The sequence below is a fragment of the Macaca nemestrina genome, chromosome 1 (assembly GCF_043159975.1).
Source record: "Macaca nemestrina isolate mMacNem1 chromosome 1, mMacNem.hap1, whole genome shotgun sequence".
NCBI classification, from domain to species: domain Eukaryota; kingdom Metazoa; phylum Chordata; class Mammalia; order Primates; family Cercopithecidae; genus Macaca; species Macaca nemestrina.
This window is the reverse complement of record NC_092125.1, coordinates 159,016,397-159,043,295: the sequence shown is the minus strand read 5'-3', so window position 1 is coordinate 159,043,295 and position 26,899 is coordinate 159,016,397. Positions and strand designations below refer to the sequence as shown.

At 37.1% G+C, this 26,899-nt stretch overlaps 1 protein-coding gene across 7 annotated transcripts in view; it reads right to left on the bottom strand.

Annotated features, from left to right (window-relative positions):
• Positions 1–8,762: 8,762 nt before the first annotated feature.
• The window catches only part of LOC105482652 (glutamate rich 3), a 111,686-nt gene continuing 93,549 nt past the window's right edge, over positions 8,763–26,899 (bottom strand). For 4 of the 7 annotated variants that reach the window (XM_024793060.2, XM_024793062.2, XM_024793061.2 and 1 more), the window contains 4 exons: positions 18,355–18,480; positions 17,895–17,936; positions 12,099–14,467; positions 8,763–11,386 (listed from right to left, as the gene is read on the bottom strand). In XM_024793060.2, the coding sequence (XP_024648828.2) occupies positions 12,117–14,467; positions 17,895–17,936; positions 18,355–18,480 (2,519 nt within the window). In that variant the 3' untranslated portion in view covers positions 8,763–11,386; positions 12,099–12,116. The remainder of the gene's footprint in view (positions 11,387–12,098; positions 14,468–17,894; positions 17,937–18,354; positions 18,481–26,899) is intronic. The other 3 variants (XM_011742860.2, XM_011742862.2, XM_011742859.3) reach the window with 2 other exon arrangements.

Here is a 26,899-nt window from a genome sequence, read left to right as displayed (position 1 = left end):
ATATTTATGTACCATATACAATGTGTTTATGTTTTAAGAAAAGTGTTATTACAAGAGTCAATAACACATTAAAAATGTATAAAGTAAAAAATTACAGTAAGATAAGGTTAATTTATTGAAGAAAAAGTTTTTAAAATAAATTTAGTGTAGTCTAACTTTACAGTGTTTATAAAGTTTGAAGTAGGATATAGTAATGTTCTAGGTCTTCACATTCACTTTCTGACTGACTCACCCAAAGCAACTTCCAGTCTTACAAGCTCTATTCATGGTAAGTGCTCTATACACATGTACCATTTTTTTCAATCTTTCATGCCACATTTTTACTGCATCTTTGCTATGTTTAGATACACAAATACTCATCACTGTGTTGCCTACAGTATTCTGTATAGTAACATGCTGCACAGCTTTGTAGTCTAGGAGCAATAGGCTACACTATAGATATAGCCCAGGCTATAAGGTTTAAGTTTGTGTTAGTACACTTCAACATTCCCATAACAAACTTGCTTGACATGTTTCTCAGAATGTATCCCTGTCATTAAGCAGTGTGTGAGAGTGTTTTGTTATAGCAGCATAAACAGACTAAGACAACCCACTTCCCCTATTAAATGGTCCTATTATTTGCTGCTAAGTAGAAAGAGGCTCTGAGTCCATCTTATTTTATCAGCTGCAGCAGACAAGTTACAAAAGAGTTAAAAAAAAAATCAAAAAACAGGGTTCTCAAAATACTTAAGTCCTTTACTTCTCTAAAGTTTCGTACAATCTAGCTGTTTCCTTGACCCATGTATGAACCCTGCCTTAGAGTCGAAATAAGAGAAGAAATACTACTAACAAGAGCATTGCAATTTTGAATGCCACTAAAAAGAATATTACAATGTTAAATGCCAATAACAAGAGCACTGCGATTTTAAAATCTCTTCACAACCATTTAAAGACAATTGTGTTAAACCATCACACAAGAAGCTTCGGTTGTGAAAAAAATTGTCTCAATTGCTAGTATCTTTATAATCAAATTCAAACCTTTTTCTTGGGACCTCATACCTATTTATATATTGGTACCTATGAATATTTGGAAAACATATATGTATTCTCTTTCTTTTCAATTAAATGATACAGTTATTTTAAAGAGTGTGTCAAAAGTCTGCCTTTTATAAAATAGGGTCTCTATACTTTGAAGGGCCTTTCCATTATAACACTAGTAGAGCCTACTTAAAACATATATATATATTTATTTTATTGCTGAACTTGTAGGAAATAAGGAAACTCTTTTTTTAAAAAAGTGAGCTACCAGCAGTGATCTTGGTAATCACAACAGAAAATCAAGGTTTCCCTGAGCACAATGAAATAATAGTACTAAAATTCAACAATAAGGAGAAGATTTACTAAAGACTGGCACATTAAACTGGACCCCAAAAAATCATTCACGAATTAAGATTAACTGAATACACATGCATAATTAAGAAACAAACCATCATGAATAAAAGTCAGTGGAAATAACAAACTGCAGTAACAGATCACTAAGAATTCCAGATAGTGGAAGAATCCATTTCAGAACAGGAAATAGCTAAGTGTAAAATATTTAAAGAAATTTTTAAAAGAAATGATGTGAAGTGTGAAAACTTAACAAGCAGCCTGTGACTATCAAAAATGATCAGGTAGATTTGGATTAGTGACTGCATAAAACCTTAAGAAAGAAAAAAAAATAGACCAGGTGTGGTGGCTCACGCCTGTAATCCCAGCACTTTGGGAGGCCTAGGAAGGCGGATTACCTGAGGTCAGGAGTTCGAGATGAGCCTGGGCAACATGGCGAAACCCTGTCTCTACTATAAAGTCAAAAAAGTTAGTCAGGTGTGGTGGCTGGTGCCTGCAATCCCAACTGCTCCAGAGGCTGAGGCAAGAGAATCGCTAGAATCCAGGAGTCGGAGGTTGCAGTGAGCCGAGATTGCGCCACTGCACTCCAGCCTAGGCAACAGAGTGGGACTCCATCTCAAAAAAAAGAAAAAGAAAAAACAGAAAATTGTTGAAAGCACAAGCTCAGTGGATACATTAAACAGAAAATTGGAAACAGAGAAATAAAAATCAAATTGGCAGATGACTCTGAAAAAATTATATAGAATGCAACATTTAAGAACAAAAGGGTAGGAAAAATCTCAGAGCTTTTTTGCCTCACCTGTGAGGAACTAAAACACCTGCCCTATCTTCTTTCCTTTGCCACTAGAGCCTACTTCATGAGAATGCAAGGTATGTGTGATAATAACCTGTAAATGGAAACCACTATTACATGCCAACAGGTATAATCCATGAGACTGCCTTGGTCCCTTTCCAACTTTTCTCCTTGGGCTACTCTTGTCTAACTTATTTTTCTCAAAACCATTCTTGTTTATTATACCATGATTTCCCTTGGAGATGAATTTTGGGAGATAAGATAAATACACACTGTGATTTGACCCTTCCCAACCACTTTTGGATCAGCTGAGGCAGATGTTTTTGAGGGGTGGACTGGACAAGCGTGGAGGTTAGAGGCACTCAGTTTAGAGAAGGCGCCTTGACTTGGTGGATGGGGGTGCACAATTATCTTACATTAAGCGTCAGGGGTCACATGGGCTAGTGATTGCCACAAACATGGGCTCTCTACTTAGACACAGCACTTAACACCCCATGGCTGTCCAGAGGCAACATCAGCCCCACGTCCACCAGGACTCGGCTTCATGGATCTTATGGTTTGCGAAAGGTGATGAAGCCCTGAAAACCAATAGAATCTATTATGGGAGAAATATTCTACTCCAGAAGAGGCCTCAGTGGTGAATGGAAGGATATTGGCATCTTACAGAGTAATAGTGTACAACTCAAAAACTGTGTCTTGGATGACAGAACAATGATCCCACCATGGCTCTTGTAATTGCAGTAGGACTGTGCATTGGAAACGTTGTAATTGTAGCAGTATTATGTATTAGAGATGAATTTCAGTGGTGTGGAGGGCAGGATAGAATGTTGTGGCTAATACAGTGTACTCTAAAGCAGTCGTTCTTTATCATGGCTGCACAGAGAGCTTTAAAAAGTATTGATGGCCTGGTCTTACCCCAGAGATTCAAATTGTCTAGGGTGAATGGGGATTAGGATTTTTAAAGCTTCCCACGGGACTCCATGTGCAGTCTAGGCTGAGAACCACTGACTAGTCATTCTCAAACTCTACCTTACATCCATATTACCAACACAATTTGAATTCTAGTTTCTCAAAATCTGGTCTCTGTCGTAGCAGCATCAACATCACATGGAAACTTGTTAGAAATACAGAATTACAGGTGGTTTGCAGCCCTATTGAATCAGAAATTCTAGGGATAAGGCCCGGTAAATTCTATCCTACTAAACCCTTCAGTCTTACACAGACCAAACTTTGAGAACTCCTGTTGCGGATGGAGACACTTTGCCTGATCTGAATACCAGCTGTGATACTTCCTTGCTCTGTGTCTTGAATATGTTACTTCACTTTTCTGTGCCTCAATTTTATCTGTAAAATGGGATAATAGTATCTTCCTCATGGCATTCTGAGGTTTAAAGAGTAAAGGAGAAAAAGAGGAAAACTAAAGAGTAAAAGAGTACAATAGTAAAAGCATAATGGGTTAAGGTATGTTATAACGATTTAAATTGGCTTGTGAAATAACATTTAGGTCTACTTTTTAATCACAGTAGCTATTCAAACTTGAGATTAGCGGTCGGGAAGCTTAGCTGCACGTATCAATCACCTGGGAAGATTTTTGTTGTTGTTGTTCTTATGCCCAACTTCTACCCCCAGAAATTTAAAAAAATCTGTCAGGAAAATTCTGATATACAACCAATATCGTTAATATGCAGGAATTTAGATTTGAGTTTGTTAAGCCAATTTGTGTATGCTTAGATAGGTTTGTAATTTGTTGAATTTTACTGGAGAGTTCAGTGCTAAGTAGGGAGTCATTAACATTATGATCAGTTCAGTGGGAAGAGTTTCCATTCATTCTCAGAGATTTTCTTTTCTTTAAGTTAATGACGGGTGTGTGTGTGTGTGTGTGCGTGCGAGCACGGGTGTGTGTATGTATGTGTGGTAAATAACCACTGTCTCTCTCTAACTGACCTTGACAGTCTCAGTGGGGATTATAAAAGGGCAATGACTAATTTCAGTGACCTCTAAGATCCAGACAACCAAAATGTTTCGCCTTATACTGCATTTGAAAACTTGGATTTCCATGTTTGCAAAGCAAGAACTAAATTAGCTGTTCTAAAAAAAAAAAAAAACAAAAAGCAAACAAACAAAAAAAAACCCACTGAGTTTTAGAGAGTAAATTTGATTAGAAATTAGGATTCTGCATCTCTGAAAAGAAAATCTGACTAATGAGAAACAACATTTTGAAGTGAAACAAGCTCTAGACTAAAGATAGAAGTTCCAGTTCTGTTTTTGTCCCTAATCAATGTGTAACCCACTCCTCAGACCCTCTGGGCCTCTGCTTTCTCAATCTGATACATAAAGGGGAACAGGTAGAGTGTGTGATATCTAATGTCCCTACCAACTGTAATGTATTATGAAAATTACTAGTTTTTCTCTTCAATCAACAAACTCAGATACTCCATGCATCCTATCAGCATCACTCAAATCTGGCCTTAAAAATGTTTAGAACAGCATATAACAATGTTCCCCCAGTCTGGATGTTATTTCAGGTATTCATTCATTTCCATATATTTATTGAGCATACACTGTTGCCAGACACTGTTCTTCACACAGGGGATTGCACATGGACCAGAACAGATCACATCTCTTCTCTCATGGGGCAAATACTGCTCTATTGAAGAACAAATATACCTGTGTTAACATGAAATGTAATTGTCAGAATTCTGAAGTTATTTTTCCCTTCTTCACAACATCTCACATTTGCATTCTAACAGATACAACAGAGAAGATGGGAATGGAAAGGAAGGATTGAAAACCTGACTAAAATGAAGTTTTTAAAATAATAATCTTAAAAGGAAAGGCAAATTCTAATAAATCATCCATTCCCCTGAATGATTAAAGGTCATTAGTTCCTTACTCTAGTTGTTTCCAAATATTTGTGTTTAAGGCACATTTTGAAAATTAAAATTTCTGTGGCAGAGTGAAGATTATTCTTCATAGTTACAGAACTATTTATTAAGTTGAAAGCACTTTAGAAGAGGTCTGCAGGGCACAATCCTCAGGCCAAATCTGACACTTTGCCTCTCTTTGTAAATAAAGTTTTATTGGAACACACCCATACCCATACCAATTCCAATTCTTGTAAGTATTGTCTATGGCAACTTTCATCCTAATATTTGCAACTTTATATCCCACAAAGCCTAAAAGATTTAATATTTACCACCTGGTTCTTTACAGGAAAAGTTAGCTAATCCCTGTTCATTAGCAGTGAGATTTTGTTTGAATACAACTGTTAACTGCCTTGTATTAGTCCTTTTACACACTGCTATAAACAACTACCTGAGACTGGGTAATTTATAAGGAAATGAGGTTTAATTGACTCACAGTTCTGCGTGACTGGGGAAGCCTCAGGAAATGTACAATCATGGCAGAAGGTGAAGAGGAAGCAAGGTACATCTTACATGGTGGCAGGAGAGAGAGAAAGCAAGGGGAAAGCTGCCACACACTTTTAAACTATCAGATCTCATGAGAACTCCTTACTAAACAGCATTAGGGCAATGGTGCTAAACCATTAGAAACCACGCCCATGATCCAATAACCTCCCACCAGGCCCCACCTTCAACATGTGGGGATTACAATTAGAGAGGAGATTTGGGTGGGGACATAGAACCAAACCATATCATGCCCTGATGGTGTACTCAGACACACTAGAGGGGCACACTTCCTTTCCTAGAAACAGCTAGACGTTATGCTAGGATTCTTCTTCCTTGTAGCAACACCAAGCTGGATGACCCACTCATTTATTTTACTGGCAGACATCACTTTAATAGTATATAGACAAAACAAATTTTGTACATTAATCAAACTTTTGGCTACTAACTCTGGATGACTGCCAGGCCACGAGAAACATGGCCCTCAGCTATTCATCTTGTCCTTTACGCTAGTGGACTGCCAATATTTCTGTTCACATACCTCTGAAAGGGTTTTGAAAAACAATATCCCTTCATATATTTTTATATTGACATGTAAACGTTTTTATATATTTAAGTAGTTACAGATGTGACTTCTATCATTTTATAAAACAAGACATTTTAAGATGAAATGGTTGTATCTCTTTTCTACATGTATCCAAAGAAATGAAAATGCCACAGCAATTCCATATCACCTTTATCCATGTCGTGGATGCAGTGGGGTGCCACCCTGATAGTCTCTTCACAGTGGACACGATCGGCCTCCAGCAGCCTGGGGTAGAGTATGCTATCTGAGTTTCTCCACAGGAATTGCTTTTGACTGAAGGGACCACCCAGTCCAAGATTATGCTTGCTCCTGAGTAGAAAGCCAACATCAAGCGACTGTCCTATTGTGGGGACTTAGAGGCCTGGTCTCTCATCTGCATTTGACCATCCCACCTTGAGAGCTCCCCTTTGAGGAGTTGCGCCTCTGTGGCAACTACCTCTCTATCTATCTTGTATCTTGGCCCATTTCTGCTTTTTCAGTTCTCCACAGTGTTGTTTCCAGGGCATGCCCCAATAAACCTTCTGCACACGAACCTCTAACCCAGAGTGTTTTGGGGGAACCTGACCTAAGACATCCATTTTCAAAAGTACGTGGCTAAGCTCTTCTTTAGTGTTAGAAAGTCTCATGTTTTTTATTTTCTTAAACTTACATTTCCATTCCACTTTGCCACAGATTTGTATGCTACTTCAGTATATTTTTATACTTAAAAGTCTTTTACTTCTCAGCCTGTCATAATTATCTGCCATTAAATTATTACGTAAATTAAATTTTAATTTTAAAAATTTCTTGTAACCATAAGACTCTATGTGCTAAATCTCGCCTGGACTGAGCTATCATTGCAATTATTAGTAATACACATTTGATCAAAACAACATTCATACCATAAATTTTGGCAAATATTACACATAAAAAGTAAAAGTAAAAATGCATCTAAGATAGTGATTTCTATTTTTAATTTGTTTGTATGTCTGTGAACAAATATTATTTACTGCTGAAATAACAGTGTTCAACATCAGTTCTATTCCACTTTTGGTTTCATTTTCATAGATATAAAAATATAGTAATTATGCATGTCACATAAATAAGTGGATGGGAATGGAAGTCACTTTGTTATATTGTACAACAATGCTCCGATTTGAACTCCTTCTGATTTGGCAAAATTTACGGGCTGATAATATACCAAAAATATTTCAATGATTTATCAGTTGGCAATTCAATCACATCCTCATTTAATTTTGTTGTAAACAAAGAGTTGAAAACCACCCGATTTGCAGAAAGATTTGTTACCCAGTCATTTCCAGGAAGGAAAGTCCTTCCCCTATGCCATATTTCACATTGTTCCTTTGTCTGATTTGTGTCTTTCTAGGAGTCATTGCATCACAGTAAACTTGGTAAGTGAATGAAGAGTTGGTCTCTATTGTGAAAAGACGTGGGGGTCTGACAAAAACTTTGACTGCAGGCTAGTTCTCAAGTCCATTTTAAGATAAAGTGCATATGGAGGTTAAGCATCTGCAAACTAGCCTTGCCAGTGAATCCCATGAAAAGTTTCATTTTCCCTGGAAGGTACATTTACACCAGTTTGAAAGTCTCTGTGTCTCATTAGCACCAATCTCCTGAACAACTGTGAGATTTCTCGCATAATTTATGGTTCCCTAATATAATATTTAATTATCAATAGATATTTAATAAAGACCAGGAAACATATGACAAAGCAGCAAGACTTAGACACCAGCTTCTCTGTCCCAAGAATCTTCTGTGTACTGCATTTTCCCTAATGAAAAATGAGGGTTTTTCAACTTTCCAAAATACTGTTGAGTCCCACAGATTATTAAATAGCTCGAGCCTTCTGGAAAAAATTACAAAAGGCATGTGCATTCTCAAATTTCAGCATTTTATCTTACAGATTTAGTTTCCAGTTATTTTGAAGAGCTTAGTTTCCCTGTCACAGGGTATGCTATTAGCATAAAGAACCAAAAAGCAAAGGAAAAAAAAGAGGGGTGAATTTGAGAGCAACTTTTAAAGAATTCCAGCTGTATTTATTCTTTGTTCTTTTGTACCTCTTGCTGCTGGCCATGGTGTCAGGAACTTATTTTTTAAATGACATAATCAAATGGTGCAGAAAACAGAGAGGAAATATTACCCAAGGTCAGAAGCGGCCTCTTCTGGGCTGTCCTTGAGTCTGTTGGAATATTTCACTTACTAGATGAATCTTCCTTAAGGCTTTCTTTTCTTTTCTCAAACAATCATTTTTCCAAAGGCAATAATTCTGGCAAAATTACTGATCTTAGAAGGATTAAGGAACTCAACTGTACTTTAAATTTACAACACTCTTAGAAAAGGCTTAACTCAAGAAGTTCAAGCAGAAAACCTAATTCTACCTACATTTCCTTTGATTGCCTATTTTTCTTTTGAACTATTTTAATAATCTCCTTTGTTCTTTGATTGACATTAGCTGGAAATATAACTGCCTTCTCACTGATAGAGGATATATTGAGGAAGTTTAAATTTTTCCCTCTACAAGTAAACAAAAACATGTAGATGTTCACATATAGTATCTTAGTATCTATTTAAGATACCTCTTCTTAGAAGTCGTGTATATGATAAGAAAAAGTCCAAATTTTCTGTCAGATGACCTGAGGTTGACTGATTTTTAGACAAGCCATTTAACTTTATTGAGCTTTTGTTCAGTTACCTATAAAATGGTGATAGGCGATAATAATTTTTCTCCCTGACATTATCTCATGTGAGTGTAGACAGTTAGTATAAATACATCATATACTGTACGCAAAAATACAGCCCAGTGAAACTAATTCTTTCTTCTCTGCTCTGTGGAGTTCAAATATTGTAAGGCAAGAACACAGAGATTTTAAAAGTTGAGTCTTATTTACAAAGAACCATTCACATGTATCTGTAAACGCATTGATTTATGTTTTAATAATGAAGAAACAGGAAACAAATCATTTCAGGTGAACATACAAGTAATTTTATCAACATAGCATTTGCAGAGAAAGAATTAACTTATTCAAAATATCACAATACTGAATTTCACAGTCAAATTCACATGCAGATTGCAGAATTATGTTATGGGATGTTTTGATGGAGTATGTTAAATATAAAAGTAATCCAAAGCAATTACCACTTAGCACATTGTACAAAACTATTTTTTCAAAGGGATTAATAAGTTTACTATCTTTCCCATAAGGTGCAATGTATTCAAAGTGCTCTGTAGCATTGAGGTTGAAATCAGGAAACAAATACTGTTAGAGCTCCACAGTAATACAGCTCAGTAATAAATGAACTTGAATATAATGTAGTTGAAATCTACTCGTAAAACTTTAAGACAGATGATGGAGATTTATGATGTGCAATGAGTAATATCCTTTAATAGGGAGTAGGGCAGAGGGACGTCGTGCATGTATCCATAAAATCATAATAAAAATAAGTTTAAGATTGACTTCACCACTTTTATATTGAGTGCCATTTACTAGAGAAAGAGACAGATAAATGAAAAGACAGGAAAAGATAGACATAGAGAGGCCAAGAAAGAAAGTTCAAAATGCCTCTGTAGTTGGCTTTCCAACTGAGACTAATCCTCAATACAATCAATAGTCCATGACAGCTGTTTTCAGACATCAGTGTACATCAGTATTACCTGGAGGACTTGCTAAGCTATGGGTTACAGGACCCAACCAAGAGTTTCTAATTTAGTAGGTAGGAGACAGAGGCTGGGAACAATTTCCAGGTAATGCTGGTGTGCTGATCCTTCTGATCAAGGGACCAGTCTACTATCTGGCCCAGTGTATTTTTGATCATTGAATGACTCCATTACACATTAAAATGGAAAATACTTATTATGATAATATGACTGGTCCCTAGGGACCTTGAGTGTAGTGTGGCCAGCATGGATTATATGATGATTTAGAGCAGTGGTTCTCAACCTTGGCTACATAGACGAATCAAGTGAAAAGTTAAAAATAGATATACTGATGCATAGATCCATCTAAAATGAATTAAATCTGAATCTCTGGGGTGGGGAAAAGGGTTGAGTCATTTATAAAAGTGTCCTATGAAAATCTAATGTATATTCTGGCTGGAAAATCACTGCTTAAGGAAATTTTTTTTACCTTCTTACATAGAGAAATGGTAGATAAATACATGCCCTCTGGGGCACTGGTTATGTCTTCAAGGAACTGAAAACCCCTAGGAGGCAGGCTGATACACAACTAGAAAATAATATCAGGGAGTAATTCAGAATGCAATTGCGACTGTTGATTTATAATGAACTGCAAGGTTAGTTCACAGGTTTGAAATAACAGAACTTGGGAAGGTGAACAGTACACCCATTTAATCCAAGTTTCTTTTCCATTTAATGACATCAACTAAAGAGTCTAGAATGTTGGCATAATGCTGATATGCTATGCCTACCGCTATAATTATTATACTTATTCCACTTAGCTAAATTATTTACTACTTTTATTTAAATCTGAGTGGCCCTATAAATAAGGCCCCAGGGACAAAATGCTGGAAGCTACCCCTTTACTAGTCTATCCCAGAAAGCAGAACTACAGAAACACACACACACACAAAAAAAAACAAAGAACATTTTGAAATAAGATTTTCACTTTGTTATTCTGGCATAAATTAAAAGAACAACTATTTCTAAGTATAAGTGAATATACATGCCAAGAAATCTTTTGCTGGAAGAACTTAGAGATTTGGAGCAATTTTAGTTTTGAGTGTGCGTGGGAGGACCTTTAGAGCTCATTTTCACAGGCCAATTCATTAAAGCCCCAAACCACAGATTTTAAGTAAAAGTCCCATGTATGAAATTGAGATTGTGGAATTGATTGGGGCTCTGTATTGTAAAATAAAAACGACTTTAAACAAACCCCTAACATTACAAACTGGGCCTTCCAGTGATCTTTGGTAAAAGTCAAACATTTGAAAATTATCATTTTCATTTGAAAATGTTAGGTGTGTAGAATGTGTAACAGCCTCACAAGTTTCTCTCTGAGGAACCACTGCTCCTAATAAGGGTCCTACAGATCTACTTGAGCTATTCTCAAGGTGCTTACTGAGCTACTGACCAGGGCTGACAGATTGGGAATCATCTCAGACAAGCGCAACCAGCAACTAAAAAGAAGAGAGAGAAAAAATCAAGAATCCTGGTGAGATGCTTGGGTGAATCTTTCTCCACTCTTTACATCTTCCAGAAGACATCTTTAAATTATTCTGAAAAACAATAAAAAGGATAGTAGTAACAGGATAAAATCACTCACAATAGTAGAAACTGGACACTAAGAATGTGAGGGCATTAAGGAAATAGCAGAATATGCAAAAAAATAATTTTAGTCTTTAGTTCCACTCTTCAAGATTGATATATTTAAATATTTTACATACAGAATGTAAAATATTTTATATACTTAGAATATTAAATATAGAATGCTTATATTTTATATATGTAGAAATGAAATGTATTAAACTTTGCAAAACTGCAGTAATGAAAGCATAGGGCCCACTTAAAGGCAAATGATTACAAACAACCTTCATCTCATCCTTTAAAACACTAAGGTGGAAATGAATTGTGAGATAGAGTTTGATTCTTTACTTTTATGGTCTGTCTTTTGTGGCACATTGTCCTCTGCATTTTGTCTTTGGGGTCCTATCCGGGAGACACAGATCTCACTACTCGAGGGAGCTGCCTTGCAAAGACTGAGTATGACTTGTCACACCGGGAAGAGCAGTGGCTCCTGTGTGTGCTTTGGCCCCTCCTTCATCTTTTCCAGCCCCTTTCCTGACAGGCTCAGGGCTAAGTGACACAGAATTGAAGCCTGTGTGTTTATATGTGCACAAACACCAATAAAGGGACAAGCCAGCCCCAAGGGGAGGAGACCCACCGCAGGGCTGCTATTTAATTCTACAAACACATCAGGCTTAAACTCACCGTCTGCCAGCAAGTCTCTTAGGCCTGCATGTTTTGGGGAGAAACATCTGCAGTCTCGCTTTCTCCTTGCACCATATGCTGTTGCTTCTCTTGGGTTGCAGTGAAATCAGGTTTCACAGGAAGTGCTGCCATCGTCTGTAGACTCTCTGGACTCACTTCCCTCTCTCCCTCCTGTGTTAATCCTAATCGGAATTTTTCAGCTGCTCCCGACTCCTGCCTCCCATCGCCACTCCCAGTGGCTGCCTCCTGGCCCTCTGACCCTCCTTCTTGCTCCTGTCCTAGCCCTGAGGTCTTCCCTTCCAGGACTCGTGGAGTGCCCACCCCAGTCTCTGTTGTACATGTCACTGTCATCTCCTCTACTGCAGGCACTTCCTCCTCATTCCGTGCTAATTCCTCTACCACCACCCTCCCTGCAGCTGCTGTTTTTCCTACTAACTCATCCTTTTGGTGCCAGGTTTCTTCCTCAGCAACATCTGAAAAGGAGGAGGCTTTATTTGTTATTGTTTTCTCCTCAGCTGTCTCCGAACCTGCCAACACCTCCCTCTCCTCTGCAGCTGTTTCTGCCGTTTCCCTACCTCCATGTAGATCTTCCTCAGCCACAACCCTTCCTCCTCTCATGCCCTCATTCTTTTCTGTGTTTCCTCCGCCTTCCATGGCCCCGTCCCCTTCCGAGTTCCTGTCCCGCATCGCGTCTGTCCCCAGAGTACACTCGTTGTCCTCTTCCTTCTCTGGGTCCTCACCCATCGCTTCCTGCCTGAACTTTTCTGCCGTCATGGGATCTTCCTCAGGAACAGCTTCCTGGGTCCTTAGCATGACATCTGCTCCTCCTTGTCCTTCAGCCCTCCCCTCCAGTCCTGCGCAGGAGTCATGATCTTTGGCGGCCAGCTCCTCTGCCTGGCCTGTGGCTGGGATCAACCCCTCAGGGGCCTGCACCTTTTCTGCTGGCTCACCTTCAGGAGCTGCCAAGGGCCCCTCTGCATCCTGGCGGGGCCTCTCTTCCAGAGCCCTATTCTCCCTGCTCGACAGCTCTTCTCTGTCTTTGTGCTTTGTGTCTCTGGCTTCGCTCAGTCTTTCTCCTCCTCCTTCTTTCCTCAAAGCTGTTATGTTTTCCAGCGACTTTTCAAATCCAGGCGTTGCTTCAAATATGGGAACCACTGTGTCTTTTAGTGAATCTTCTCCTAGAATCCCTGGATTGTCAGACAACTCAGATGCCTCCACAGGTGCTTCGTTCTCAGCATCAGATCCCATTTCATTTGGGGGGGCTTTTGTCTCTTCCTCAGATCTTACTTCCGTCTCTGTTTTCCCCTCTTCTGCTTTAAGTTTTTGCTCTTCTTTAAAAGCGTCTTCATCCTTGAGTGCATTTACCCTTGTCACCTCTTCTCTCTCAGAGTCAGTTTTCCTCAGAGGTGTTTTTGGCCTCTCAGCTTTCTTTCGCTCTCCTGCTACATCTAATTCCTTGGGTAAAATTTCTTTCCTATCATCTTCCCTATTAGCTTCTGCCTCAGTCACCATCTGTTCCCCTTCCACATCTTCCTGGCAAAGGTCTTCAGGACTGCCCTCTGAAACCCGCATCCGGCTTGCCTCTGCCTCTCCTGTGAAGGGGCTCAAGGCTGTTTCTGTTCTCATAACCTCCTTTCTCTCTTTGGCTGGTTCCTCTCCCCCAAGAATTGCCTCTTCAGAACCATCCTCTCTCTTTGGTGCTGTGTCCTCCATGGGTCCCGTGTCCTCTAGGTCTATGGATGCTTCCTCTTCACTTTCCCCGACATCATTCACAGCCACCCCACCCTCAGCCTCTCCCTCCTCCGATGTCACTGCCTCTCTTAGGGCTGCTGCCTCCTGAAGATCCTCCGAGTTCAGAGTTGCTGCTTTATTTGCAAGCACTGCCTTCTTCAAACCCTGTTCCCCTTCAAAAGCTGCCTTGTCTGTCTCAAGCACTGTGAGCATCAAAGCCTGCTTTTCGGGAGCCTTATCTTTACTCAGACCCATAGCATCTTTTGCTGCTGCTTGTCCTACGGGATCTGAGCATGCTTCACCCAGCCTTCTGGCCCCTTCTGCTTCTGCTGCTGCCTCTGCCCTCCTTTCTATGCCTGGAGGGATCTCCCCTTTTTCTGTAAACTCTTCTGCCAACTCTGACTGCTCTGCTGTTGGCTTCCATGCCCTCAAGGGAGCCTTGTGAACAACTCCTGCTTCTCCCCACAGGGCTGCCTCCCCTTTTCCCTGTACTATGTCAGCATCTCTGTGCTGGGGCCCTTCATCTTCCTCCTTTGCTCCTTTCTTCTCCAGTATATATGTTTCTTGGGCCAATTGCTGGGATTCCTTGTTTGAGTTAATTGCTGCTGTTTCATCCACCACTAAATTCATTCTTGGCGCTATAAAAATGAGGTTAGAAATCAAGGTTACTTTAATCCAAGTGAACAAGGGAGGAGACACTATAATCTTATATAACACTTATTTACAGTGTGAGATATTTATATGTGATATCACAAGGCCATTGAATTATATATAAAACACTTTTTCCATTGATTCTAGGATGCTGACTGTAACATGCACCATGACTTAATAATGGTTTTTCACTATGAAAAGAAATGTCTTCCAATTTAAGGAACACATTGATATTAAAGAAAAGCTGAACATCAGAGATGTTTAACATAAGCAGCAATAAGCAAAAAAATTATCATGTCCCCATGTCTTGGAATCAATAAAATCTCCACCTCACTCTTTCTCTTGGCTTCCTCTTTCTCTCTCTCACATACATACACGATTCCTTTCTTAGAAATAATAGTAAGTGGAATGGAAAAAATTATGCAATAAGAAAAATAGTGAGTATTTAATCTTCAAATAAATTATTATTTTATTTGTCTCTTTTTCTTTTTCTTTTTCTTTTTTTTTTTCAGGCAGGGTCTCTCTGTGTCACCCAGGCTGGAGGGCAGCGGTGTGAACATGACCCACTTCAGTCTCGATTTCCTGGTCTCAAAAATCCTCCTGCCTCAGCCCCTTGAGTAGCTGGGACCATGGGTGCATGCCACTAGGCCAGGCTAATTTTTTTGTTTTGATTTGTTTTGTTTTGTTTTGTTAGTAGAGTCAGGGTCTGTCTATGTTGCCCTGGCTGGTTTCAACTCTTGGGTCTCAAACTCCCAAAGTGTTGGGATTACAGGTGTGAGCCACTGCACCTGGCCCTGAAACCATTATTTTCTGCAGCAGCATAATATGTCTCTCTTCTGCCTATGTTTTCTGGAACTCACATGGGCCTTTAGCAACACAATCAGTATACAGTGTGAACTGATGATTCTCACTCCCACATGATAAGCTACTATATCTAGATTTAGTCATCACAAATCGGTGTCTTTAGTAAAAAGTCTTACCTTTGTAGCTCAAGGTAAGACTTTTTACTAAAGACACAAATTTGCATTACCTCTCACCTGTGTTCAGAAGCTAATTTGCCTTTGGCAAAACAGTATCACAAAGCACGACAGGACTTTGTAGACTGGGACACTTTTCAGCCTAAATACTCTTCTTGAAGTACAAGTTTTCACCCATAATTTCCTGGCAAACCTGGGTGCACAAGCTATCATAGTTCATAGTTCAATAAATATAGGTTTGATATTTTTTAATAGCAACAAGTAGATTTTTTTTATTATTAAATAAAGTTATATATATGTTGCAAGCAAAATAAGTAAAAAAAGGCATGTTATGCCAAACACCTAAAGCATTTCGATTTCCCAACTGCAGAATAGGACTTAGGGAGCTGGAAGCTTTGAAAAGGGCCACCTTAATAATTTATATCAATTTAATCTTCTTTTTCATTTATTAAAAAAAAAAACCCTAGACTAGATTTTATAAAATTAGTTAACATACCAAGATGTCAAACTCTAACTTAAAAAAAAAAAAACTTGTAAAGTAGGCAAGTATGATGTTCCTCATTTGTTTTTCACTTGCTTGCCTTCTTGGCTAGCCATCTTACCCCCAACATCATCACCAACAATCTACCAGAAGCCTGAAGTCCTTATCTTACTCACTTCTCTACTTTATACCCCGTCCAAGACTGTCTTACCATTTCATTACCTCTTCTAACACAAAAGATGCTTATCGTTTGTTGCGTTTCCTCGGTCTCTTGCCAGCTAGTATGATAAACCATTTTGAGGTAAAGCAATAATAGCTGATATTACATTTCCCTTAAAATGTGTTTGGAAGGTAATTTGTGATGTCTCCTTTCAAAGGGGTAAAATAAAAATTTCAGGTCTATCAATAGGGCTGAGGTTGACTTTACAAGTCATCCTCTGCTTATCACAGCAGTTATTTCCTAACTTTTACCTAAAAGCTTCCAAAGTGAAGTATAGAATCAAATATTGGTTCACAGAACATGTAGCCAATTCACCTGAGAGAATATGGTCCATTTTATTTCATTACAGATTATTACCGGATTTGAAACAAAATTAAATCGAAACAATAGGAAACAATAATGTGTGTCAAGTTTCTTTAATAGTGTATCTGCTGCTATTCAAATTCCTGCATGAAAGTATATTAAAAAAAGTCCTCTGTTTTTCTAATCTGGTTTCTAAATTTATGGATTAATTAAGGAACATTCAGGGAAACAGGGAAATAAAATTGCCTAGCCACCATGTAGTAATATACTATGTCTAAATTCTAGGAGAGAAAGTGCTAATGGCATCCAGCTGAGATATTATATTATATGAACACACACACACACACACACACACACACACACACACACACACACAAACAATACAGGAGCTAGATATGACGTTCCTCAAGCAAGGGAGAAAGAGTAACTGAAGCTTTTCTAAGAAATATTAGTATAAAAACATTACATGTTTTTTGATGGTAACCCCATGGGCTTTTGAAAAAAATATTTAATATGAGAGAACAAGTAATATTCACAAACAGTGGCAATTTGATTTAGTGGAATGAATGTGTACTTGGAGTCAGACTAACGTGGGTAAAAAACGCCAGCTCTGCCATTTACTAATTATACAAACTTGGGAAATAACACCTCTCTAATCTTTCATTTTCTTATCCATGACATGGGAATAGCAATGCTGTGCTCACAGAATCCTTTGACAGTAAATGAGATAATTTATGCTTAGCACAGTTCGTGGCATAAAGAAAGCCCTAATAATCTTCCTTGTGCACACCTTTCATTGCTTACAAATAATTAGATTTTCTTGCTTGAATTCCATTTGACCAATAATAACCAGTATCTCTGCATTGAAGAATAAATATTTGGGAAGGTGCACCTGAATTCTTCTAGTTGAATGCCCACTATAAAAGATGTGGGTTCTCTAAGCTCAGGGTCCCTCTGCTGTAACTCAGCCCACTGCACAATCAAGTGTTACCTGCTCCTCTTCATGTTGCCAAGGGAGAATTGGAGCTCAGGGAACCAGCATAAATACAGGTACTCTGGCTACTGCTATTTGCTATGAGCAATAAAGTCCTTTTTCTCTGACTCAGGTGTCTTATGTCTTCTGCCATGATCCATAAAACTGTGGCTGGCTAAGTTATTGCTTGAAAGAAGGGTAAAATCTCAAATGCCTCACAATGCTTGATGACAATTACTAAAATTGAAGGTGGGATAAAGTGACCATATGATGAATAAATGAATATATTTCCCTGCCCCCATACACATAAATATATTCAAATCAGGGCATTTTTAAAAAGTCATTCAATAAACACCAGAAAGCCTAGTGATTTCAAGAACATGGGAAGTTTGACCAGATTTATGTGAGTCATGGTCTGTTGAATCACTCTAATTGGAACTCTTGCAGACGGAATACTTACCACCAAGAGCCAGGTCATAGGCTAATGGAAATGAATCCTTTCCTAGTTAAAAAAAAAAGGGGAAAGAAAAGTTCAAATGAATCACTGTGAAATGTACCATCGTTCTCCATCTCTCCAGTTGGATCAGTTAAGGCAAATTCACCTAGCTGTTCAACTGTCTGGGAGGCAGGCTACTGAAATAAGAATGATGTGAAAATTCCTACTGGTATTGTATAATCTAACATTCTTTTATTTAATCCTAGACATCAATATATTCAAAAAAGAACAATAAATTTTTACCTGATGTTAGTTGTAAAGCTCCCCTTAGGGCCTTTCAACTACTTCTGGCCATGCTATTCATTAGTTGAAAAGAAAAAAAAAAAGGTGGCAGAAGGGAGAAACAAGAATAAGAAGGGTAGAAACAGGCCATTTTTTGCAGAGGATTTCTGAAGGTCGTTCCTAGGTAATGATGTGCCCTCACCGCCACTTGTGTCAACCTCCAGCTTCCTCGGTGGCTTCCCACCCTCATCTTCACTGCTGACACCAGACTCAGCATCACAGTGGCAGTGGTAGTCCGATGCCAAGACTTCTGCTATTATCTGTCCAGCTTATTGGATGTCACATAGAATATCAAAAGGTATAAAAACAGGTCATGGGAACATTGTTGAGCCATTTCACATCATTTAAACAAGTGGTTCAATTTAAATGCATTTACATTAAAATGTAACCTTGTTTTAAAAATCTCTGAAGCATAAACAACTCCCGAGCTATGATTTCAAAGAGAAAACACAATACACAAGAGAAGATCATGAAGTAAAGAAATCCATGCAGAGAAATACTTGCATTAAAAAAGGAGACAGCGAGTAGCCAGGAGCAGTGACAGATTTGCCAAATGAACATGCAATGAAATGATTGAAAAAAGCAGTTTAGTTGCATTTTCCCTTCTAGGAATGTGTGCTATGGCTTTTATGACACCAATCATCACTGCTTTTTTAAATTACTAAAACTACTAGAGCTGACTACACTATGAGCATTTCATCCATTAGTAGATTTTAGTGATTTGACCCCAATATTCACTCCATGTGGACAGAAGCAAAAAAGCTATTACACAATTCCTATAAATTTGACAGTAAAAGCTATTGTAGAAATTTCTGTTATCTGTAGTTGGTTATTAGCATAGACTTCAGGATCACAGAGACTTAAATTCAATTCTCATATTACATACTAACCATATCACATTGAGCAATTGCTTTGGCCTAAGCCAATGCCTTGGTTTACCCATCTGTCAAAAAGAGTTATCTACTCAATAGTTCTTGAGATGATTAAATGAAATAATATGGAGAGAGAGCATCTTCATCTTCCACTTACTAGCAAGTGTCTAGGCACTTAATAAATACCAGCGATGATGATGATGATGATGATAATGGGCATTTCTAAGTGTCATCACCCAATGTGGTAGGATTCTAGGCCAAAGTGTAAAGTCAATTAAGTTTGTCTTTAGTTTCTGACAATTCCCTTTCTACAACCCTTGCTTATCATCTGATGACCCATATCATAAATCCCATAAATCCCTGACATTACCATTATATCACCTCCTTGTTAACAAGTTATTTCAAATAACACTAGACTTAGATCTGTCTTCTGGGATAAGAACATGGTATTTCTGAAACTAACTAATTTCTTTCTTTTCCTTTCTTCCTTTCTTTCCTTTTCTCCCTTTTCCCTCCCTTTTATCCTTTCTTCCTTTCCTTCCTTCCTTCCTTCCTTCCTTCCTTCCTTCCTTCCTTCCTTCCTTCCTTCCTTCCTTCCTTCCTTCTTTCCTTCCTTCCTTCCTTCTTTCCTTTCCTTCCTTCCTTCATCCTCCCCCGATATTCTGTTACAGCAGATAAAACGACTTTACTTTGAGAAAACAGAACTAGAATGCGGTTTCTTGCTTCTTTTAAGGTGAACTACTAAGGGGTAATTACTTACTGACTCCTCTGTATTTGGAAACAAATAGTGGAATACCTGCCTCAAATCGGTTTTGGAGGGAAAATTTTGACTTAACAATATTAAGAGGACAAACAGAAATGAAAAAGGGGAATAATATGGTTCAAATATATTCTCTTTTAAAAATATTTGAACATCAGTTTTCCTCATTTATCCAATACAACAAAAGGTTTTTACAATAAGAGTTTAGAGACGATATTGACTCATGACAATGATGTAATAGTTGGATTTGCTATCAATTTTTCACTTTAGAAACTTGATAAACATAATACATATGAGTCAAATATCATCCTTTCCTTTCTTCCTTTCTTTCCTTTTCTCCCTTTTTCCTTCTTTCTTTCCTTCCTTCCTTTTCTTCCTTCCAGTATAATGTGAATGCTGTATATCTAGAGAGTTCAAATAAGCAATGTTTTAGGTTTTGCATATGAATTTATTTGGCAATTACATGAAGCTTTATTCCATCAGTGCTAAGACATCAAAATTGTGTCCAAGTAGTCCACAGGGTATAAAAATAGAGTCTACAATATTAATAATAAACAATAATTATGCAATTAGCAGCTACTGAACCAAAAGACTACTATAAGAAGCCAAACGACACTAACATCTTCTGAAAATTAAAACTCACTCAGAAATGATAGTGAAGCTTGTAGTCCCTCTGTCTCAGGGATGTTATCACCATTTTCCCATGTCTGCTGGCTTGCCCCTGGAGGATTAGCCTTTGGAAGTAGATGAGAGCCTGTACAGTTAGGTGTTGCCTATTTTGGGTTCAGCATGAGTGGAATGCTAGCCTAAGTATCAAGGACTTACTACATGTGAAACCAGAAAAGGCTTCACTTGGTCATTTTTTCTCAGATGTTCTTCTGAACTGAAACTTAAAAGCAAGAACTTGGCTGGTGTCTAACCCCAACTGTTTTCCACCCATAGTAAAAGAGGACTGTGCATGCTGAGACTCCCATTTCAGCAATGTGACACATCACTTTGTTGCTTCTCTCTATTTAGCCCTTCATCCCCTAAGGCTCCTGTCTTTTACCAATGGATAAAGGTGACCACTAGAGGCAAAGGTGATTGTCAGTTCTCACAGCATTAGTTGCAAAATGGAATTGTCACACATAGAACATTTCTTAGAGAATAAGCTTTTTCTTTTCACTCAAATGATATAATGATACTTTAAGGTATTTTTTAAAATATCAAAATATTCTTATATTACAATGTCAGCTTTTTAGTATAAAAACAAATATATTTTAATATGTATTGTTTTTTCCCTAAATATGGAGATAGTATTTAGATAGATTATCCAAAGCTTGAAAAAATTAAAGGATACAAAGAAGAAAATAATTATCATAGTTTCACTACTCAGAGAAGGCTACTAGTTAACATTTTAATAGATTTCCAAGTATTTTTTACTAAATTCTTACTAAAGGTAGCACTTAATATCCAACTTTATTAATTTAGAAATGTATTGTGACTATTTTCCCATATCATTAAATTTAAAAGACTCTTCAGTAACACATAAAACATTCTAATAGTCTTACTAAATTTCAGTTCATCAACGTCTATTGTTAAATATTGAGCTATTTCTATTATTTTGTGATTATAAAGCTACTTTAAACACTACTTATAATCATTTTTACACATATTTTTGACTATTTCCTTAGGACACATTCCTGGAATAGGAATTGCTATGAATTTTTAGAAGCTTTTTATACATATTTCTAAATGTTCTTTTAAAAAGGAGGTGGGACGAACAATGTCATCAATAATGACTGAAAGGCCTATGTGCCTGCACTATTTTCACAATTTCCACCAATTCTTTCTTTATTTGATATTTTAGTAATTGAAAAGTAGTGGCAAGGATAGAGCTTTCAAGATTAGCAGCAAACTTTCCTTTTGTGAATTTCCTGCTATACAATGTACATTCTTCTGTTATGATGTTTGCCTTTTTATTGATTTGTAAGAACTCTTTATGTATTACAAACATCAATCATTTTTTCCAGCTTTTATTTTAGATTCAGGAAGTACATATGCAGGTTTCTTACATGAGTAAATTACATGTCACTGAGATTTGGTGTGCAAATGATCCCATCACTATGCAGTGAACATAATACCCAATAAGTAGTTTTTCAACCCACGGCCCCCTTTCACTTTCCCCCACCTGGTAGTCCCCAATATTTATTGTTGCCATTTTTATGTGCATACGAACATAAATTTTTTGCATATCCATCTTGCAAATATTTCCTCCAGAGTTTGTTTTCCTGTATAGTCGTGTGTTATTGCTGTTATTGCTGCTGCTATTGCAAAGAATCTCACATTACTCAGTACTATTTCTTCCAAATTAATGAATTGTTTTCAAATCCCAAACTATTATTGTTAGGATTTACAGACATTCTACATCAAATTTTGGATTTAATCTGGCAAAAATTATCATCATCTTTATATTTAGTCTTCTATTCAAATAGTGGGAGTGATTTCCCATTTATCATATTTCTCTTTCATCCTCTTTGTGTGGAATAGCATGTTTTTCTTATTGTCCATATGTTAAGTTCTTCCTTCTTATAAGTTTCTTAAAGTCTGTTTATGAATACTTCTCCATTGTCGTTTATTACTTTTGTTGTTGTTGTTATAGTTTCAGTGGGGCGGTAGTTTGAGGCTATAGTTAGAAATTGGTCACCTTACAAATACCACTTATTGGCACTAATAATTGCAATTAATTAATTATCCAGTGAATTGTTTTTTTCTCTTAGATCCAAGAATTATTTAGAGTACTGCTTTTAAATTTTCAATTTTTCTGGTGAGAGTTAATTATATTTTGTAAATAATTTATAGTTTTATTGCACTGTTATCATGTAATGTGGATTCAACAAATTCTGCTCTGCGCTGCTATGAAAAAAGGCACATGGAGAATAATAGTTATGTGATAGACCAACCTTCTAAATCACATTAATCATTTTTTCTATGTCCTTATGTATTACAAAAAGGACTGATGTTTATGTTTAAATACAAATGAGAGTTATTCATTTTGTATTTTCCATTAAGAGAGTGGTTAGCTTCTTGAATGCTCTTAAATCCCACTGGGATGCAGATCTTCCTCACAAATGTTAAGCTGAAGTAGTTTCCAATTCCAATTCAGTGACCCAAGAGCTAAAGGAGAAAGGAAAGGAAAGTGGGGCTTTGAACCTTCTTAGCAGAAATGTAATTCACTGCGTTACTTTTCTATGGTTGCAAGAGCTTCCAGGCTTGGTTAGACAGCTACTCTTGACATTGCCATCTTCTTTGTTAGGGAAGTGCCTCTATGAATTCAGGGGAGAAGACCCTCTACCCATCAGTGCAGCTGACTTTTTGTTGGTGTTGCCTCACAAACTTTCCTGGGAGGGTGGCAACAGTGAAGAACACTGAACTGTTAGAGGCCAGCATACCAGCTTTCTGCGTCCTCACAGCTCACCCCTGCTTCCAGCCTCTTCTAATCCTTTAAGTCTAGGATGATTTTTTTTTTTTTAAACTTCTATGAGGACGCTCCTCTTTCTCGTGGGAAACAAACACAAGATAGCTCCTGATGTCTTTCTCTAATTTGCCCTCATGTAGCAAATTCCTTGGATTTTGTGACATTTGGATGGTACCTTCCTCAGATACAAAAACACTTTTTAAACTTTGTGAAACATTTCAACTGCTATTTTTATACTTTCTTCCTCATTGAAAATAGAACAGGGAGAAAGAAATCAGGTACTTGAATTCATATTACCAAATGAAGTAAATTTCACAGTGTTTCTAATTAACATTCTCCTTAAAAGTCGATTTATAGCCTTCATATCACTTGCTGCTATGTTAATGTAGAAACTTAGAAACTCACTGCAATAATTCAGCTGCTTTTGTGGAAACAAATCAGATCACATATTAAAATTCAGGCCATTACAGGTGGGATGTAAAAGTTGACACTTTAATATCTACTAGTCAAGATGCAAATTGAATTATTAAATATTTACTAAATAAAAAACATTCTTATGATCACTTTGAAGCATTATTTATGTAGTTTAAATGAATAATTTGGAATTTTTCAGGTATTCTTTACCATAAACTTTGATTTAACAAAAAATATTTAGAATGATGATGATGAAGGTTATAATTTTTCAGGTCTAACATAGTTGCAGGTTAGCATTTTCTCTTTTCTAATTTTTTTTTTTTTTTTGGTAATTCTGTGCTTATTTTGTTTATTTCTTTCTCGTTTCTCCCCTGACCTTCCCACAATTTTACACATCCTCTAGGCCATTTTTCTCCTTTAAAACAATGTAAAAGGGGCAGAACAAAGCCACAGTATTTCTGTCCTGTAATTGCCTGTTCTCCATGGTAAAGCTTTAGATGTCACTGTTGGCCAGAGCAGATGAAAAGAAAAATATGCAGAGGAATAAGAAGGAAAGTTCAAGAAATCATACAAGAACTTCAATGTACTGTATATCTTGGGGCTTCAGGGGTTTTGTTTGTTTGTTTTTACAGTACAGGAGTCCGCTTATCTACAGGGTACACAATTCACAACCCCAGCAGATACTTGAAACAGTAGATAGTATCAAACTCTATATATACTATGCTTTTTTCTATACATACATCCTTATAATAAAGTTTAATTTATAAATTAAGCACATAAGAGATTAACAACAATAACTAATAATAAAATAGAAAATTATAACAATATACTATAATAAAAGGTATGTTGATGTGGTCTCTCTCTCTTTCTCACTTTCTCTCTCTCTCTCTCTCCTCCTCCTCTCTCTCTCTGTCTGTCTTATTGTACTGTACTCACCTATCTTCAGACTGAGGTAAACCATGAGTAATTGAAACTGCAGATAAGCAGGTCAACTGTGCTACATATTTTCTAGCCAATAGTGTCTGAGGTGTTTGGGCAATAGAAAGGTAAGGAGAAGTAGGACCACTAATACATATAACTTTAATAAATGGCTTAAGTCATGAAACAAAAATACTAGTTATTCTATTTCATACTTACTTGAATCTTCAATATCGGTTCTTTCTTCCAGGTTCCCAAATGTCAAACATAAATGCTCTAATTTGGTATACATTACATCTTTTACATTCCCTATCGTGTATTCTCAATGACATCTAATTCATTCTCTCTCCTATGCTGTTTTAAACAAAACAAATTGATCCCATCTTAAAACATGTTAAGAATCCTGAGCAACTGAGTATCAGAAGACTGTTTTATCAAGAATTTTAATCTGTATTTTAAGAATGTAAGAAGCCCATAAAAACACCATAAAGATATGCCCAAACTTATTCCAAGTACCTGGTGACCTTGAAAAGCATCCCTGTGCTTTCATCATTTTTGTGTAGCCAGTCGATTATCTTCCCAACAACTCACCATGACAAAATTCATGACTAACATCATCTACCTACACAGTGAAGATGTTCTTGTGTCATCTTTGACATTGACACATGGCCCACAAAATACCAGGATTAATTACAAACCGAAGACCACAGATGTTCAAAGACAGTTGCAGAGAATGCTAAAGTTTAGCCTCCATATAGTAGCCAGAATAATCTTTTCAAAACGTTCAGATCATGCCATTTTGGGCTCACATCTTTCTAGAGGAAAGATATCCTAACTCAGAATAAATTCCTTCCCATGACCTATGAGCTTCTTCCTCTGACCTCATCTTGTGCTACTCTCTCACTTGTTTACTAGACTCTGTCACACTGGCCTCCTTTCCAAATCCTTCATTCAGCAACTATGCTCCCAACTTGGGACTGTTGCACTTGCGGGACTCCCTGTTCCCTGTGGTCTTTCTGTAGATGACAGAGTGGCCTCCCTCTGTACTTCATTCATCTCTGTTCAGATGTCTGATCATTAGAGAGGCCATCCCGAAAATACCACCCCTTCCTCAAACCATCACTCTATTATCCCCTTACCCTGCTTTTATTTTCCTTCTATCACTTAGCCCAGATACCCCATCACATGCTTATTTTCCACTTGGCAGGCATACCTCCCTCCTAGAATATAAAATTCATGTGGAAAGCGACTGTCGTGTTCACAGTGAGAACAGTGTGTGGCATAAAGCAGATCCTCAGCAAATATTTATTGACTGAAGAGGTCTATTAGAACAAATACATGCTTCCACAGGTCATTCAGAAATTGTATTTAGACCTCAACTCATAACACTTGACTTTCTTGTTCTTTCATCAGGACCATTTTATCCTGCCTGCCTGATAACAAAATTGCAATTCATTTTAGTTATACTATTATTTAAGTTCAAATTGCCTGGTCAAGCACTATGACTTTTCCTGACTCACATACAAAAATAAAAAATGCTTACTCCCATATGCATTTTACATTATAATTTGCATTAAATATACTACTCTTTATTTCATTTATATTTATGATATATAAATTAAATTAACTTTACAAATAAATGCACTTGAGTTATTCCACTATTAGAACATATTGCCAAGATTATGTCACAATGCATGACAGCTTAAGCTGAAAATAACAGAAAATAAACATATTAAAATAAGACCATGCCCTGTAATACTGGATTAACACCCAAGAACACTGTCTCATTGTAGCTAGCAATTATAATCTTTTACTTTCTGCTTCACTGTGTACAGTATATCTTTTATTCAATTCATCTGATTTGTTGATGGACTGGACAAAGTCCAATTAAATATGACATACTATAAAACAGTGAGAAGGAAAATATTTTATGCAATCAGCCTAAAAGGTATGAAGGCAATGGCTTTACTTTACTCATTTATCCACCGCTACTATGATCTCAAGTAAAAACAATTCAAATTAAATTGTGTTACCTTAGAGTCTATAAAACGTTATTAATTGTATATGATTTTTAGCCCACAGATTTATTCATAACAAAGGTTATTCTTTAACATAATCACAGCTTTTATCCTAACTTAAAAAGATTAAGTATCATGCAAATGTGAGACATGGTCATTTACACATTCTCTCAGCCCTCTTTCATTTCTACCTACAGTTCTAGTCAGGGATCTAAGTAAAATATATACGTGTGCATATTTTGTGATTT